Here is a 16,443-nt window from a genome sequence, read left to right as displayed (position 1 = left end):
AAATGTTTAAAAATATGTATGCACAACTTGCATACATGAGATTAAGGGTGGAGGGTAGGTTTGGGGGTGGAATATAGACAGTGCAGTATATAATGAGTAAAAGGTGTATTATAGCGAGGTATGCAGAGGCTGTAAGTTACATGATTTAAATTTGTGTTTTTAAAATGGCGGATCTAGTGAGTATTGTTCAGCGGTTGAGCTTGTTCTTCAGTAAGTTTACAGCTGAAGAAAAGAATCTGTTCCTGAGTCTTCTGGTGCAACACTGAATACTTTAGATGGGAGTGCATTGAATATTTTGTGACTGGGATGAGAGGAATCTTTCATCATATTCTTTGTTTACTTTAAGCAGTGTCATGCGTAGGGCTGCATGATTAATCGAAAAAATATCACAATCTCAATTCAACCCTACACATTATCCTAATTCAAACGGCATTAAAAGTGTCACATACTCTATTTATAAGGCATAACTCACCCAAAATGTTATTCCTGTCTTCATGTAATGATGTATTCACGGTCATGATATCACACGTGAGCTGACGCACTGTTTGTTTACTGCCGAGAAAGTGTGCGTGCACGCAAATAACACTTACTTTAGTAAACACAACTTGCAATATACTGTGAATAACAGGTAATAAAGTTGTAAATAATGTTTAGTTTGTTGCACAGAGCGATCGTTTGAGGGCCGTGCGGGAGGTTTGATTTGCATGTATGTGTTTTCTCACAGTGACAGCAGCCATGAGCCGCACTAGGAAGTAAAAGTGAAACCTGTGCGCACATCATTTACAGTTTTTTACAATGGCTATGACAATTTTTTCAATAAATTTAACAACTTTTCTAAACTCTTAACATGATTAGGACAACATCCGTCTTTGTTGACTATACATTTTACGCATTTCTAGTTGCTTTGACACAAAATGCAACCAGTTAACACCAATTTAAAATGCTTGAACTTCTTTTACACACAAACTCAACCAAGACCAAAACAATGTAATATTACAGTCAAATTTACAAATGCTTTCACGCAGTATGTCAGAACAGATAACATCATGTTCTAAACAGAACTTACATAGGATAAAGTCAAAGTGAACAGCTGTTTATATTGTCAATAGGAAAATATTCTCTGTATTTTATTCCATTGCCAGTGAGAAACAGCTTATTGCAGTTTTATATATATATAGGCTATATAGGTTCTATATATCAATTGAAACGCAAATAATATATATATATATATATATATATATATATATATATATATATATATATATATATATATATATATATATATATATATATATATATATATATATGACAGCTGATTCCCATCTAGAAACCACATTTTGTGTTGAGGACTTTTGAGGTTTTTGAAAGGAACAGTGAGTGCATCAAAGAACTCGGTCACCAATGCGTTCAGGTAAGGTTATGCAATACAGTCATTACTGTACTATACACAGAGTATTTTGCAGTAAACTACTCTAAAAACCTGAAGTTGATTAGTACATACAGTAGACATAAAGTACAGTACAACATTAACATACACTGTGTCTAATTACTTTTAGAGAGTTATGGAGTTGGAGGCCAGTCAAGTGCCACATGAAATTACAGTTTTTAACAATGGCTATGACAGTTTTTTTCAATACATTTAACAAGTTTGCTTAACTCTTAACGCGGCAACACACCTAAAATACACAATTGGCAAAACAGTTAATTTCATGCTCAAAATCACACATTGTAAACTAAACCACTAAACTACTTTTCAAAAAACAATAATAAACGAACACACTACACCATGTCTAACAAAACACTGTAAACATGTTTCAAAATGACATAATTGTTCAAAACACAAACACATGTTCTCTTTCCAACAGAAACATTCAGTCAATCAGAACACACTGATAATAAAAACATCTGCTGACATTACAGAAACTGCATTATTTTTGTGTCAGGTCTGCCCTTATATTTGAAGCCTCTCTACAGTTTTGTGTTGTTGGGTTTAGTACAGTAAATTCATGCATTTTATTTCTTATGCTGCAGAAAAAATAACGACTATCCCAGAGTAGCTTTAAAAAATTTACAGTTTACTGTTTGTAAAAAAAAAAAAAACAGACACAGAATTGCTGCAGTACAGACTTTATATGCAAAAGGACATTACTGCAAGATATACACACCAAAAAAGCACCGCAATGATAATAAAAAAAACAAAGTAACCTTCAATTCTGCCCGGTCTTCTGCATTTGCCCAACTTCTTCTTCTTCTCTGGCCCGGCATGGTAACGGTGGCCCTTTGGCCTATTATGTTTCTCCTACGGCGATGCCTTGTTGAAGCCAAGTTGAAGCCAGCCTCGTCAACATAATTTCATGTGGGACTTGATTGGCCTCCAACTCCATGACTCTAAGAGTAATTAGACACAGTGTAAATGTTTCACTGTACTGTATAACTAATGTAGGCCTATGTACTAATGAACGCCAGGTTTTTAGAGTAGTTTACTGCTAAACACAATGTGCATAGTTATCACTATATTGCATGACTTTACCTAGACGTGTTGGTGACGGAGTTCTTTGATGCTCTCACTGTTCCTTTTAAAAACCTCATGAGTCCTCTTTTAGAACATACAGTATAATCATGTGATTTGAAAAACCTCAACACATGAGTGTGGTTACTAGATGGGAATCAGCTGTGATATATATATATATATATATATATATATATATATATATATATATATATATATATATATATATATATATATATATATATGTATATATATATATATATATATATATATATATATATATATATATATATATATATATATATATTATTTGTGTTTCAATTGATATATAGAACCTATATAGCCTATATAGGTTCTGTTTAGAACATGATGTTATCTGTTCTGACATACTGTGTGAAAGCATTAGTAAATTGGACTTTTGAACATTAGTTTAGAGGTTTAATTTACAATTTGTGATTTTGAGCATAAAATTAACTGTTTTGCCAATTGTATATTTTAGGTGTGTTGGTGTGCTAAGTGTTTAGCAAACTTGTTAAATGTATTGAAAAAAATCACAGCTTTAGTGAGCTGTTTTCAAATGCCATTATAGCACCGGTACCTTGGTCGTCATGATTTGTGTTTGAATGTAGAAGGCGGAACTCATCAGCGGGATACTGAGCCCAGAAGGAGAATTCTGCATTGCATTTATATATTGCATATGAATAGTTGGCTCATTTAAAAGTGCACATTTCAGGCTTCATACAGGCATGCTTCTCATGTCTTTGAGACAGATATTGACAGAGTTTGTAAATAGACATATAATTAGCTCAGTTGCCGGGGTCCAGTTGTGGTTTCTTAATTTAGACTTAATCTCACTACATGAAAGTGTATGTGACAGGCTTGATTGATTGATTGATCTAGCTCAGGGGTCGGCAACCCAAAATGTTGAAAGAGCCATATTGGACAAAAAAAAAACAAAAACAAATATGTCTGGAGCCGCAAAAAATTAAAAGCCTTATATAGGCCTTATAATGATGGCAACACATGCTGTATGTATTTATATTAGCTATATTAGCCTACTAAAAAAATGACTTCGTTGGCTACAAATACATACTGAGCCTTCATGATTAAATGTTCATTTCCCTGCAGTGCATCCTGTAGAGAATGACGCGCCACGTGACTACTCTGTTGTACGATGCCGTCTCAATTTTAACTTAATTACAGTATATTAATGAATTATGTTTAATTTTCAAGTTTAACTTCATTACAATATTAATGAATTGTTTAATGATCAAGTTTAACTTCATTACAATATTAATGCATTATGTTTAATTATCAAGTTTAACTTCATTAAAATATTAATGAATTATGTTTAATGACCAAGTTTAACTTCATTACAATATTAATGAAATATGTTTAATGTTCAAGTTTAACTTCATTACAATATTACTGCATTATGTTTAATTATCAAGTTTAACTTCATTACAATATTAATGAATTATGTTTAATGATCAAGTTTAACTTCATTACAATATTATTGCATTATGTTTTGCTTTGATGAAATTAAAGAAATGCAAAGAAATCAGATTTTTTAATGTTTTTTTATTTATTTTGAGGATTCAAAAAAATAACATCAAAATGAACGTGCACAACGTGCCCCTTATCTGGACAACAAACAGTGCAATAAAACGCAGCCTGCCATTTCCATTTCAAGATCAGCTCGAGTCATTCCTGGGAATGTGCTCAACAAGGAAGGGACAATCTCCAAGGGTGTGTGTCAAGGAAAGACAGTCTCGTTTTTTCCTTTCGCAACTCACAAAATCTGCTCCCAAATGCAGTTTGCATATCAACGATCGCACCTTGTAAATAATCACCGTTGAGTTAGTGATCGGGATGGGCTTCTTTGAATTCTCTCAGGGAGGGAAAATGAGAAAGCGTGCCCCGCTGTACATCTTTGGCAAAGACAGCTTGCGCTCCATGGCGCATCACACAGCCGCCGGTTTGTTTACAACAGCTACCTGCCTGGCATCCCGCCCTGATAGAAACGTGTGTCGCAGGCTATGACGCAAATCTTCGTTGACAGAAATGTTGAAATTAAATATTCTACACACTTTTACAGCATTGGAAAACGTTAAGATTGTTTGTCCTCCTATAGAAACCATATTAAAACAAAAAATATATTTACCTCCCTCATCGTTTTCCATTTTCAAATATTTTTTGAAAAAGTTCCAGGGAGCCACTAGGGCAGCGCTAAAGAGCCGCATGCGGCTCTAGAGCCGCGGGTTGCCGACCCCTGATCTAGCTCTTCCTATTCTATAATTTTGAAGCACTGTAGATTATATTGATTTACTGGTATGTTTAATGAATCTGAAGTCTATTTTTAACATCCTCAATTTTCTGTCTGAAGCCTTCTAGTTTATCATTGAAAGAATTAATCAAGTCATTATTACTAATTTGCGGTGGGACTCATTGTAACATATCTGCAAACTGTGTCATTAGCATCATGTACGTGGATGTTAAAGTCTCCTACATTTAGTGTTTTATCAGTTTTGACTATTAAGTTGAAAATAAAATTAGAAAACTCTTTTAGAAAAATGACAAAGGGTCCTGGGGGTCTATATGCGGTGATTAAAGCAGGAGATAACAGTTTTTTGTTTTTTTCATAATATCCAGAAGCATAATATTAAGCGCTAATACTTCAAATAAGTTAAACATAAGTGAGTTTTTCTGGTTAACATTTAGAATATTACTAAAGGCCAGTTTAATGAGCCTCGTGTTTATATAAGTATCCTGGAAGAGTTTCTTCATTTAAACTAATATAGTCATTTTGTTTCAGCCAGGTTTCAGTGAGACAGAGTGCATTAATAATATTATCTGTTATTATTTCATTTATGATAACTGCTTTAGGTGCTAGTGACCTGATGTTTTGGAGACAGAGCTTTAAATAATGTCTATTTTTTAACTCCAACTTTTAATTTTAAATGGATTGTTTTCTGGAGCAAACAGAACGCTTATTTCTTGATCTTATAGTATGAGGAACAGACACAGTCTCTATGGGGTTAGCCAGATATACATTTCTGTGATGGATGAGAAGAGGCTATATTGCTATTATGTGAATTTTACTTACTATTTAGACAGAACGAAGTAGGATACTCTAAAGTAGTTATTAATGCAGTTATTAAAGTATAAATATAATGCAATAATTAGCTAATTACAATCAAGCATAACAGCTGTCTAATGTAAACATGAATGAATTAGTGTACATAATTAGTGATGTTTGATGTGTTTATTTGTGACTGCTGCTGCTAAAAATAAAGTGTGTTTAGTGATTGTGTACTGACTGAATGTCAATCGGTGTGTGTTTATAGTCTGGATCATGGAGGAGAGAAGTGGTTTACAGCGGGACTGCACAAATGTACGTCTAAATACACACACATACACGGCTGTGGTGAGTGTTGTTGTGTTATAAATGTCTCTTCTTGTGTTCAGATGCCTGTTTCCTAACACTGGCTCCAAACACAGCACACATTGAACTCAGACTGTCTGAGGAGAACAGAAGGGTGACCCGAGTGGGAGAGAGACAACAGTATCCTGATCATCCTGACAGATTTGATCATCATGCTCATGTGTTGTGCAGAGAGAGTGTGTGTGGACGCTGTTACTGGGAGATTGAGATGAATGCAGGAGATCGTGTGGATATAGCAGTGTCATATAAGAGCATCAAGAGGAAGGGACGAGGTTATGAGTGTGTGCTTGGACAAAATGCTCAGTCCTGGGCTTTAATCTGCTACGTTAACAGAGTCGCATTCAGACACAATATGATAGAAACTCGTCTCCCAGTAAAGTTGATGAGCAGGAGAATAGGAGTGTTTGTGGATCACAGTGCGGGAACTCTGATCTTCCACAACATCTATAGAGACTCAATGAGCCTCATCCACTCAGTCCAGACCACATTCACTGAGCCGCTCTATCCTGGGTTTTGGGTTGAGTATGGATCCTCGGTGAAACTGTGTTAAAGACTGATGGGAGATTTACCCAGAATCCTCTGCAGGATCAGTCAGTAGCAGTGAGATGATCTACAGTCTCTTCTGTGTGTGTGTGTGTTTCTTTTGTTTTCATCAGTTATGATCATCTAATTTTGCCTCTACATCTGTATTCTGAGCGTTCACACACACATTCACCCAGTACAGTCATTCTCACACTGTAATCTGCTTTGTTTTGTACATCAGTAATCAGGTGAACTTGAGCTGATGTCTGGATTGCTTATATAAACTGTAGGAGTTAATCATTGCTTGTCTGGATAAGTGTCAATAATATTAGACCTCCATGTTATTTCAGAAATATGTCATTGTTTAGCCCTGTACTAATGCAGGGTCCTCAAGCCGCTCACACTTACCTTAATAACATTACCATAACACTTACCATAGCTGCGGGACGCGACCAGATTTTTGCGGCGCGGGAATAAATTTCCGAATAAATTGGTTGAGCGGTCGGTAACTGGTTTAATTTGGGACGGGAGCGGGCCGTCTAGCAATATCACTCCCGACTCCCGAGCGAGCACGCGTATGTATGTCTGTAAATGAAATAGCGCGATGCTGTGTTTAGCTTGTTTGTTGCTGTGTGTGTGTATGTGTGTGTGCCCGCGCGAATGAGAGAGAGCTTTGCCTGTGTGTGTGCTTGGTGCTTATGTTTGTGTGGGTGTGTGTTAGTGCGTGAGTGCGCGCGCGAATGAGAGAGAGCTTTGTCTGTCTGTGAGTGTGTGTGCTTGGTGCTTATGTGTGTGTGTGTTTATACAGACAGCTTGTTATAGGCTGTCCGGACTCTGTATAGGTGGGTGGTTTTCGGTTTTGTTCTCCCATTGCTCCTTAGCGTGATCGGGCGCGGCGGTCGGGCAGCGGGACAACAAATGCTGAATGTAAGCGGGAGCAGTCGGGTTCGAGCTAGAACCTGGCGGGTGCGGGATTCAAAATTTAGTCCCGCGCAGATCTTTAGATCAAAACATGACCTCTCTGGACAGAAGTTTTAAACATGGAGCAATCGCTCGCTTTTGATATGCGATCTCCAAAAATGTATATAAGGCTATTTTAGAATGAGCCTTTGTTGCATATAGTACATTAACAATCACTGCATATAAATTCAATTCTTGCATATCCAATTTTAGACCTGCATAAAATGTAAACTGTCCAATGCAAGTAATATTGTTGTGTGCTTACCTACTAACCTGTTCTTGGTTAAGGCTGGGCCTTTTATCCCCAAGAACCCCATTTTTTGTAGTGACTGAGCATTTCGACATCTCCTCTGCCGAAAAAAAACAAATCCATCAACGCCCTTGTGAGTTTCTTGTAGCTTTCTAGTTTATTTGTGTATTCCAGGGCATGGGGGTTGAGCAAATCAGTAACTGACTTGTTCTGTAAAAATGAAAAAATATTATAATACAGTCACATTCAATCTAATTATCTGTTGTAGGAGTCCATCTATTAGCCCAATGACGAAACTAACAGCATGGTCGAAGGTTTAATGCATGTAAGCCTTTTCTAGTGCTTCTGAAAAGAATTTTATTATTTATTAGAATTTATTTATATTAGTTTTTTTTAGCTCCGAATTCAATCTGACTCCAATTTAAATGATCCTAAAATTTAGATTGTATTTCTAATTGTTGGAACGGATCACATTCATCGTTTATGATTTAATTTAGAGTTTTGATATTTTCTGAGGTCCGATATTCTAATTGTACGTTCATTAGGGACAGAGATGTATAAAGTACTAGAGACCCATACTTAAGTAAAAGTACAAGTGCTTTATCAAAAATTGACTTGAGTAGAAGTAGAAGTGCTCTTTAAGCATCATACTTAAGTGGAAGTACAAAAGTATTCAACATTTTTTGTACTTAAGTATTACAAGTAGTTTATTTCAAAATTTACTACTCAAGTACTGAAAGTAAAAGTACAAGTATTGTGTAATGTAGTTATTAAAGAAAGCAGTCAAAATACACTTATTGTTTTGTTTATTTTAAATATCTTTTTGGGGTACTTGATTAAGCAGAACGAAAAGAAACATGGCTTATCATACTGTTTTTCTCTGTAAATAGTTTCTATGGTACAAGAGCTCACATCGTCAGGCCCTTTAACCAGAAAATGCCTTCACTGATGAGATAATTCAGCATGTTCACTCACATACATACTTTCTCTCTCTCACACACACACACACACACACACAGACACACACACACTGCCCTGCACACACCTAAATGTACACTCTCTCCCCACTCTCACACATTCATACACTCTCACACACACAGTTCTCTCTCTATCTCTCTCTCTCTCTCACACACACATTTTTGTGAATTGTGGGGACATTACATAGGTTGCAATTGTTTTTACACTCTCTCTTACACACACACACACACACACACACACACACAGAGAGAGAGAGAGAGAGAGAGACGCACACACAGGTACAATCACACTGTTGTTTTCTCTTACACATTATTCACTCTCACTCACACACACACAAAGACACACTCACACTTTGGGAGTTTTGAAGTTTGATTGCTTTAAAATAAAAAGCTTTAAACTAAACAAGCAAACTAAATCCTGCTTCACAAATTCACTTGATTTTGATTTTATTGTAAAAAAAAAAAACAGGAAAATGTGTATATTACTGTGTTAAAGGAAAATCTGAAATATTTTGTGGCTTATGGCTATGATTTAGTAATAATTTTTATTTATTTTTATCATGTTTTTAATGAAATTGGTCTTACAGTTCATATTTTCTGTAGTATATTTATTAATTCTGGTACTTTTACCATAAACCAACATCTCAACCATTTGGTAGAGGCTGATAATTTAGAAATAATGTGATGTGTTGAATAAAAATGCACTTATTGTGTTAACTAGCGACATTAGGAGTTAAGAAATGTAATAAAAAAAATTCTATTGCTTTTGTCTTGGTGTGACAGTTAAAGGGGTTTTTGTAATAAAATTTTGTCCTTTAATACAGCAGTCAGATATACGAACTGTGCCCTTAATTTGACCTGCTCAAAGAAAACACTCTTCCTGGATGTATTAAACAAAACTCATGCACAGAAGACAGCACGAGCATTTACAGCTAATAAACTCATGTCAATATTATCCCGCCTGCTTTTTGAGCGCTGACAGGCGGGTCTTACACGGCTATGATTGGTTATTGTCCTCAACAGAAAGGGCTTTAGAAATATAAGCGCTGTTCACCCATGGCGGGAAGAATACGCGATTATCACAGGTAATAGACACAGTGGAGAAAACTTGGCACGCTCATGTCTGGATCCACAGCTTTAACAGCTAGGAAGAGAGGAAGTTACCTTACAAACTGGCCAGCGGGTCAAATGTCCAAAGTGAGAGAGCGAGAGATAGGCAGAGGTGAAGTTTTACAACATTTCTCCCTAATAGTAAACTAGCGGCTGGTATGCTGTGCCGCCTCGCACTCGCGCCTCCGTCCTCCGCCATAGTATTGCGACATCGCGCATAGGAGATAAATGACGTCATCACGTAATAACCGGGTATGACCTATTACTGAACTGATATCAATCATTTTGACACCCCTAGTAACGAGTAACGATGCAGCACATAAAAAATCTATCGGAGTAAAAGTATTAAACTCATGTAAAATATGTACTTAAGTAAAAGTGGAAGTAGGAGAAAAAAATAATACTCCAGTAAAGTACAGATACTGCCTTTTAGTACTTAAGTACAGTAGTGAAGTAGTTCTACTTCGTTACTATACATCTCTGATTAGGGACCAACATCGCTCAGAGTTCCACGCCCCGGGTTTGCGCTTCTTCTCACGGACAATATGTCGACACTCTGAAAATAGTCAGAGGATGCAGGATAAACTATACTTAAATAGGCTGGTTGCCTAACGCTCACCTAGTCTTAAAAAAATAGATCCTTAGCCAAGCCCATACAACTTGCTGCTTTCAGTGGTTAAATAATTAAAAGGTCTACATGTTATAGGCTCTCTATGGCTACGAATAATCAAATGCGCCAAATTAATCAATTCAATTATGCCACAATAAAGGTAATGAAGACTCCTCTAATCTACTGGATACAATGAATTCTCAAAACTCCAGAATTATTCAAAACTTAACATTTTATTTGTCAGGTAAAATTGTATTCTGCCAATTACATAATAAATCATCAGGAAGCCAATTCAGAGATGAGACTAACAATATAACATTCATTAATCAAAGAAAAATCAAACAATTATAGATGCATACCTGACCAGAGAAATACATTGCAGCATAAGTCCCAGAGATGCTGCAATGGGGTGTCTTTTTACAAGATCTCCCCCTGTCCTCAGGGGCGGACTGGCCATCTGGCAAACCAGGCACTTTCCCGGTGGGCCGACGTACTTTTTGGGCCGGGCTGATCATCGTCTTATGATCTGATCGGCCCATAAAAAGCTTTGCAGCCTATCGTTTTTTTTTCTGCCTTATTAATTCACGCTTCTGTGATCTGTGACTATCTGAAAGTAGATGCTTTTTTTCCCAGACAGACAGACCGGGCCGGCCCATTTGACACTCTGCAGCCCATTGGTTCTTTTCTTTACTGACATTTGGCTGGCCCAATCACAAACTCCTATTTCGGACTCCGTGTGAGCGTGCGTCGTCTGTGTGTATTTGTCAAAATAGTCGAGAGTCAGAGAGAAGAAACGCAAGGGAGGCGCAGAGAAATCGCGGGAAATACACCGGCGTTTCATTTAGCGGTTCTGAAAAGTTCTCTGTTCATTCTAGTATACGGTTAAAAGCACAAATCACGTGACCACACACTCTCTGCCAAGACCTTCAGCCAGTAATTCAGCGGGTGAGCATAAACCCCAGGTGAGAGTATAGTGCATGTCAGACAGTTCATCTGCTGGATCAGGGGCCTGTTTCAGAAAGGAGGTTAACTGAAAACTCAGAGTTTTCTCACCCTGAAATGAGAGAAACTCTGGGTTTTCCATTTCAAAATGGCAGGTTTGTTAAACTCGAGAAAGCAGGGTAAGTCAAGCCTGTTTCTGAAAGAGGTAACTTTAACTCAGAGTCAGTTACTGTGGTAACTTTGTTAATCTAACCTGGTCCAGAGCAGGTTTTATTCTCTAAACTCAGAGGTTCTGTCTGTCTCCTCCCCTTTTTTAAAGATGAAGCGGTATTTCTCGCCTTAGCCTTACGTTTCCACCCACCTATTTTAATGCTCATTTTGGATACGTGCATAAAAACGATTGATAGAAAAATTAATGATGCACATAACTTTTTAAAATATGTATAAAAAACGCGCATAACTGAGTAGGATAAACTTTTATTCGATAGAAAATGTGCGCATAAACTACGATGGAAAATAAAAAAATCTATGATGAAATCATAGAAAAATCTATGATGAAACACTTTTACTGAACAAATTACAGTATGTACATAAAAAAAATCATGATCATATGATAATGAAAATGTGTGTAAATGGACAAACCAGCAGGCTGAGCACACTGTAACACGTCTTAAATATTGTTTTAGTCATTCTAAAATGCCTTAACTGTTTTAGTATTAGTGTGTATTATTAATTACCTCCGAACGTCTGGTGCGTGTCAAGAGTCTCCGCATCTCATGGCTTCAGACGCCCCCACGTGTTCATTGTGTTTCAGCATTGTCTTCTGACATCGAGGCAAAAGTACATTAATTAATAAATAAATAAAGAATTAATTGACGCAGCTTCTTCTACCACAGTAAATTCTGTTTTTACTGTTGATATTTGGTGCCAGTTTAATCAGGAAGTGACAATTTTTTTTCTCTTTGACTCGTTGGATGGAATTTTATTCGCATCTTTTATGCAATATTCCAGTTTTGCACATACATTTATGTAATATATTTGGATGGAAACATAGCTATTGCCTACATTTTAGTCACACACAGAAGAACTGTACGAGAATGGCTTATCCTTTTTTAATATAAATTCACCTTGCACATGCACTGTAACTAGATTAATGGGATTATTATTCTTTCTAAAAATTATTTTTAGTACTGCTTACCTTCTAAATGTTATATTAACCTCTATCACTTGATCAATAAAAAAGGCAGACACACAAGTGCACTGTTAAATCATTTAAAACTAATAAATGTATAAAAACGTTTAGAAAAATATATATAAACGTCACAAATTACTTATTTTATTATACTTAAATATTTAAATACTTAAAAAGTGAAATTAGGCATTAACTTGAGCAGCTGTTTTCCCACGCTAACTGTCTCTTCTTCACTGATGGTTGCTTCTTTTCAAATATATACGCTCATATTTGCTATAACTTTGCATGAGAACATCAAGTTCAGCTGGAGAAAGAAATGGTGATCTCTTTTATAAGATGTTGCCATGGTCACTCGTAATGTCTGCGCTCCATTGATAATGCCTTTTTAAAGTCACGGTGTGCGCGCTTAACTCTGAGTTGGTCTACTCGAAGTTGATTGATTGAGCTTTTAATCTCTCTGTAAATCAACTCAGAGTTCAAGTTTAAACTCTGAGTTGTTTGAACCTCCTTACTGAAACAGGCCCCTGATCTCACTATAGTTGTTAAACGTGATATTCATGTTGTTGTCTATATCTAACAACTCTTCTGTCTTTTGAATCACTTGTTCTCAGTTAACTGTTTTGGCAAAGTGCAAAGATAAGCTAATATATTAATTTATGTAACCACATACACTGATTCTGCACATTGACTGATTGCTTACCTTTATCGTTTAAATTTAATGTACGTTATACTGTTATAATGGCTATTATTGATTATTAAAACTGATATTCTGCAAAAGAGACGGGGTAAAGTTAATTATTTTCAATGGAAATGAAATGAGGCAGTTATATTTAAGCCCTGTTTTGTTATAAATATGCAGAGTGAAGATGACGCTCATATAAATATGCAGCTACATGAGGCTGTTTGGTGTCTGTTAATCATAATATCAAAATGAAACAAATTTGACTTATATTATGTTTTGATTGTTTAGATTGTGAAACAGCAAGCAGGGTGATGTGAAAGAGGTTATAAAGTACACTGTTCCCTTTGAAGATTTACCCATCCCACCAAACACTAGACGTTGTGCGGAAGTGCAGATCACGTATATTTTGCGTCTGTCCGTCCGAGACCATATCTGCACGTCGATTCGACGTGCAAATCTGATCGACATATTGACGTCGGACTACGACCACTTTTGGACATGAATTCAACGTTTAAATCTGACCTGTTTTGGATGTAAGTTATACGGTTGATTTAAAAAAAAAATTAATGCATTATTGTATTAGAGTGAAAGTCCGATTCCCTTATTTAAGTCAGCACAAGGTCTAGCGCAGAATACATTTTGTTGAGGAAAGAAATTATATTGTATGTATGTATGTGTGTGTGTGTGTGTGTATACATACATATTTATAAATAATAATGCATATGAAATAATATATAAAATAATGTTGTTGTTTTTTTGTTTTGTTTTTGCAAACTCTTCATTCAAATGTATAAGAAAAGTAAAGACCAAAATAGAGATCAAAATAGTGAAAGTATTAAAATGCTTACTCAGATCACAGCAGCAGCAAATCAGACGAAAGACTATATAAATATATTGTCAACTCTCAAAAGATTTTTTAAATAGCCAAATGTAATAAAGAGAAAATTTCACTGGTAATAGGTTTTGCATTAATGATCAAATGCAATTTATGCTGCATTATCTTTTATGACAGATTTAAAGAGCACAATTTAGACAGTTCTTTTTAGATTGTGCATATAGAAAACGTTGAAATAATGCAAGCATAGAACAAAAGCTATTGAACAAAATATCGAATTAATGAAAAAACAGTAGCCAAGAGTGCCTCCACACACAAATATATGCAAAATGCAAAGCAGCATTCTTATCTGCATATTACTGGTTGATGCTTATTGCCTGCTATTTTGGTGAAAGAAAACCTTAACATGTTTACTGCTAAATTATTTTAAGCCTGATATACAAGCTTGACAATTAGTAATTCCGTTTATAAAGAGGGGTGATCCAAGGTTTTGTCATTTAGATCTGACTCCAAGTCACTGATTGAAGTGTACTACACACCTAACTATTTTTATATTTTAAAACAAATTAAATCTCCAATAAACGTGGCGAAAGTGACAATTGCTTAAATTACAAACAAATAAATGAATAAATAAATAAATACCTGATAAATGTAATCGAATCGAGTAAAATAAAAACATTACACTATACAAATGGTACAACTTAATGCACTTTATTACTAACTCTACACATATATAACCAACTTTATATGTTGTTGCAAAAGAAAAGGATTCACTGAATAAATGATCACATTTTAAAGCATTATTCACAATATTAGTCTCATTAAAAATAAAGTGTTGTACTTTATAATACTCTGCAAATTAACTACAAAATCAGTGTGCAAAAATAAAGCACTTCAAGAACAAGATGTAAGTGTATTTATATATGTATTTTAATTCACTTTTTGGTTAGTAGTAGTCTAGTGTTGATGTTGTTAATTCTTTTTTGCAAAGTTGGCTATTTATTTTATTTCTTGGATTTGATAAAAATGTAATCATTGCCTCATAAACTGGTGATGTCATATGTATTTAATTACTTTTAAAGAAAAATTTTGTAATTGTGCAGTTCAAGTGTGCTTGAATGGCACTTTTCACAATAAACTGAAGCAAAGTATGCAGAAGGAGCCCTGCCCAATTCTGTGATGCAATTTTGAGTCAAAAACGCAGCGCTGTGAGGGGTCAGCTATCACGGTCTAATCGTCAAAATAAAGAGAATACATCCAATAACATATTCTCCTTGGAAGACAGAACTTCAGAAAGCAAGGATTTTGAAATCAGAAACGACATAGGACTGACCTTCCAGGTAACCAAATTGCATTTATGTACAAACATTACTGTTGATATTAGCCCATTGTCTAATAATTTATTTGAATGTCAGCATGTTTCTATCAATCATCAGAAGCCAGAAAAAAAAAGATAAGCCAATGATGGCATAAAGACTGCCTTTTGATGACTGATAGCCACCCCTCTTGTTATCATGTTGAGCTAAAGAAAAAGTAAATACGGAACTAATGTTCAAAAATGAATAAATGTTTGAACAAAGAAAAAACAAACATTTTCATATTTTATCTATTTTAAAATGGATTTATTTACTTAGTTATGGTTTTTACAGGTTTTGTCCTCCATGTTCAATTTATCTGACTTGTTTCTTGATCTCCTTTGTTCTCATGGGCTCCACACAGACGTCATGATCAGTGTTGGGCATCTCTGTGACATGAGGAGCAGCTTGTGGATTATGTACAGGTGTATGTAGATTATACTGTTTACAGAGTCGGACAATAACAAAAAATTACTAACAAATTAAAATTAAATTCTGTCCTAAATTTTACTCTAGAAAAAATCTGATTTTACTTTAGCCTGTGAAACTATTGGTGTCATAATCTGTATGCAAGTATGTGACTTAATTTGTGAAATTCTATGTTTTAACTTTTGTGTCTTCATAATTCGTTTGTATTTGGACCATGTGTGTCCAAAATAAGGTAAGATTAAAAAAAAAAAGTATAGCATATTTTTGTTTGTATGTTAATTTTATACTGTGAATGAATAACAAGTGTATTTTTGTACCGTTAATTTTTTTTAAGTTTAAAAGTGCATAGAAGACTGTTTGAATTGTACTAAAATGCTAAAAATGTATTTTGTAGCATATTTTAGTTAAAAAAGCCCAGTTGAGTACACTTGATCTTGAGCTTAACTACTATGAACTACAAGTATATTATAAAAGTGCTCTAAGTGTACATATAAAGGCAAACTTATAAATATTTTAAATAATTTATAAGTGTATTTTATTTGTACAGATAGTATATTTAAAAGTGCAATAAAGATGGTTAGCATTCTATAAAAAGTGTTATAAAATATATTTTTCGAAATAGGTA

The 16,443-nt window shown here is 35.1% G+C and overlaps 1 protein-coding gene across 2 annotated transcripts in view; it reads left to right on the top strand.

Moving 5' to 3' along the window:
* The window catches only part of si:dkey-233e3.2, a 37,206-nt gene extending 27,774 nt beyond the window's left edge, over positions 1–9,432 (top strand). For both annotated transcript variants that reach the window (XM_073946252.1, XM_073946251.1), the window contains 2 exons: positions 5,857–5,903; positions 5,978–9,432. In XM_073946252.1, coding sequence (XP_073802353.1) covers positions 5,857–5,903; positions 5,978–6,504 — 574 coding nt within the window. In that variant the 3' untranslated portion in view covers positions 6,505–9,432. The remainder of the gene's footprint in view (positions 1–5,856; positions 5,904–5,977) is intronic.
* Positions 9,433–16,443: the final 7,011 nt, after the last annotated feature.

This window comes from Danio rerio, chromosome 4, assembly GCF_049306965.1.
Source record: "Danio rerio strain Tuebingen ecotype United States chromosome 4, GRCz12tu, whole genome shotgun sequence".
NCBI classification, from domain to species: domain Eukaryota; kingdom Metazoa; phylum Chordata; class Actinopteri; order Cypriniformes; family Danionidae; genus Danio; species Danio rerio.
Note: the sequence above shows the minus strand (reverse complement) of the source record. Positions and strands in the feature narration are given on the sequence as shown.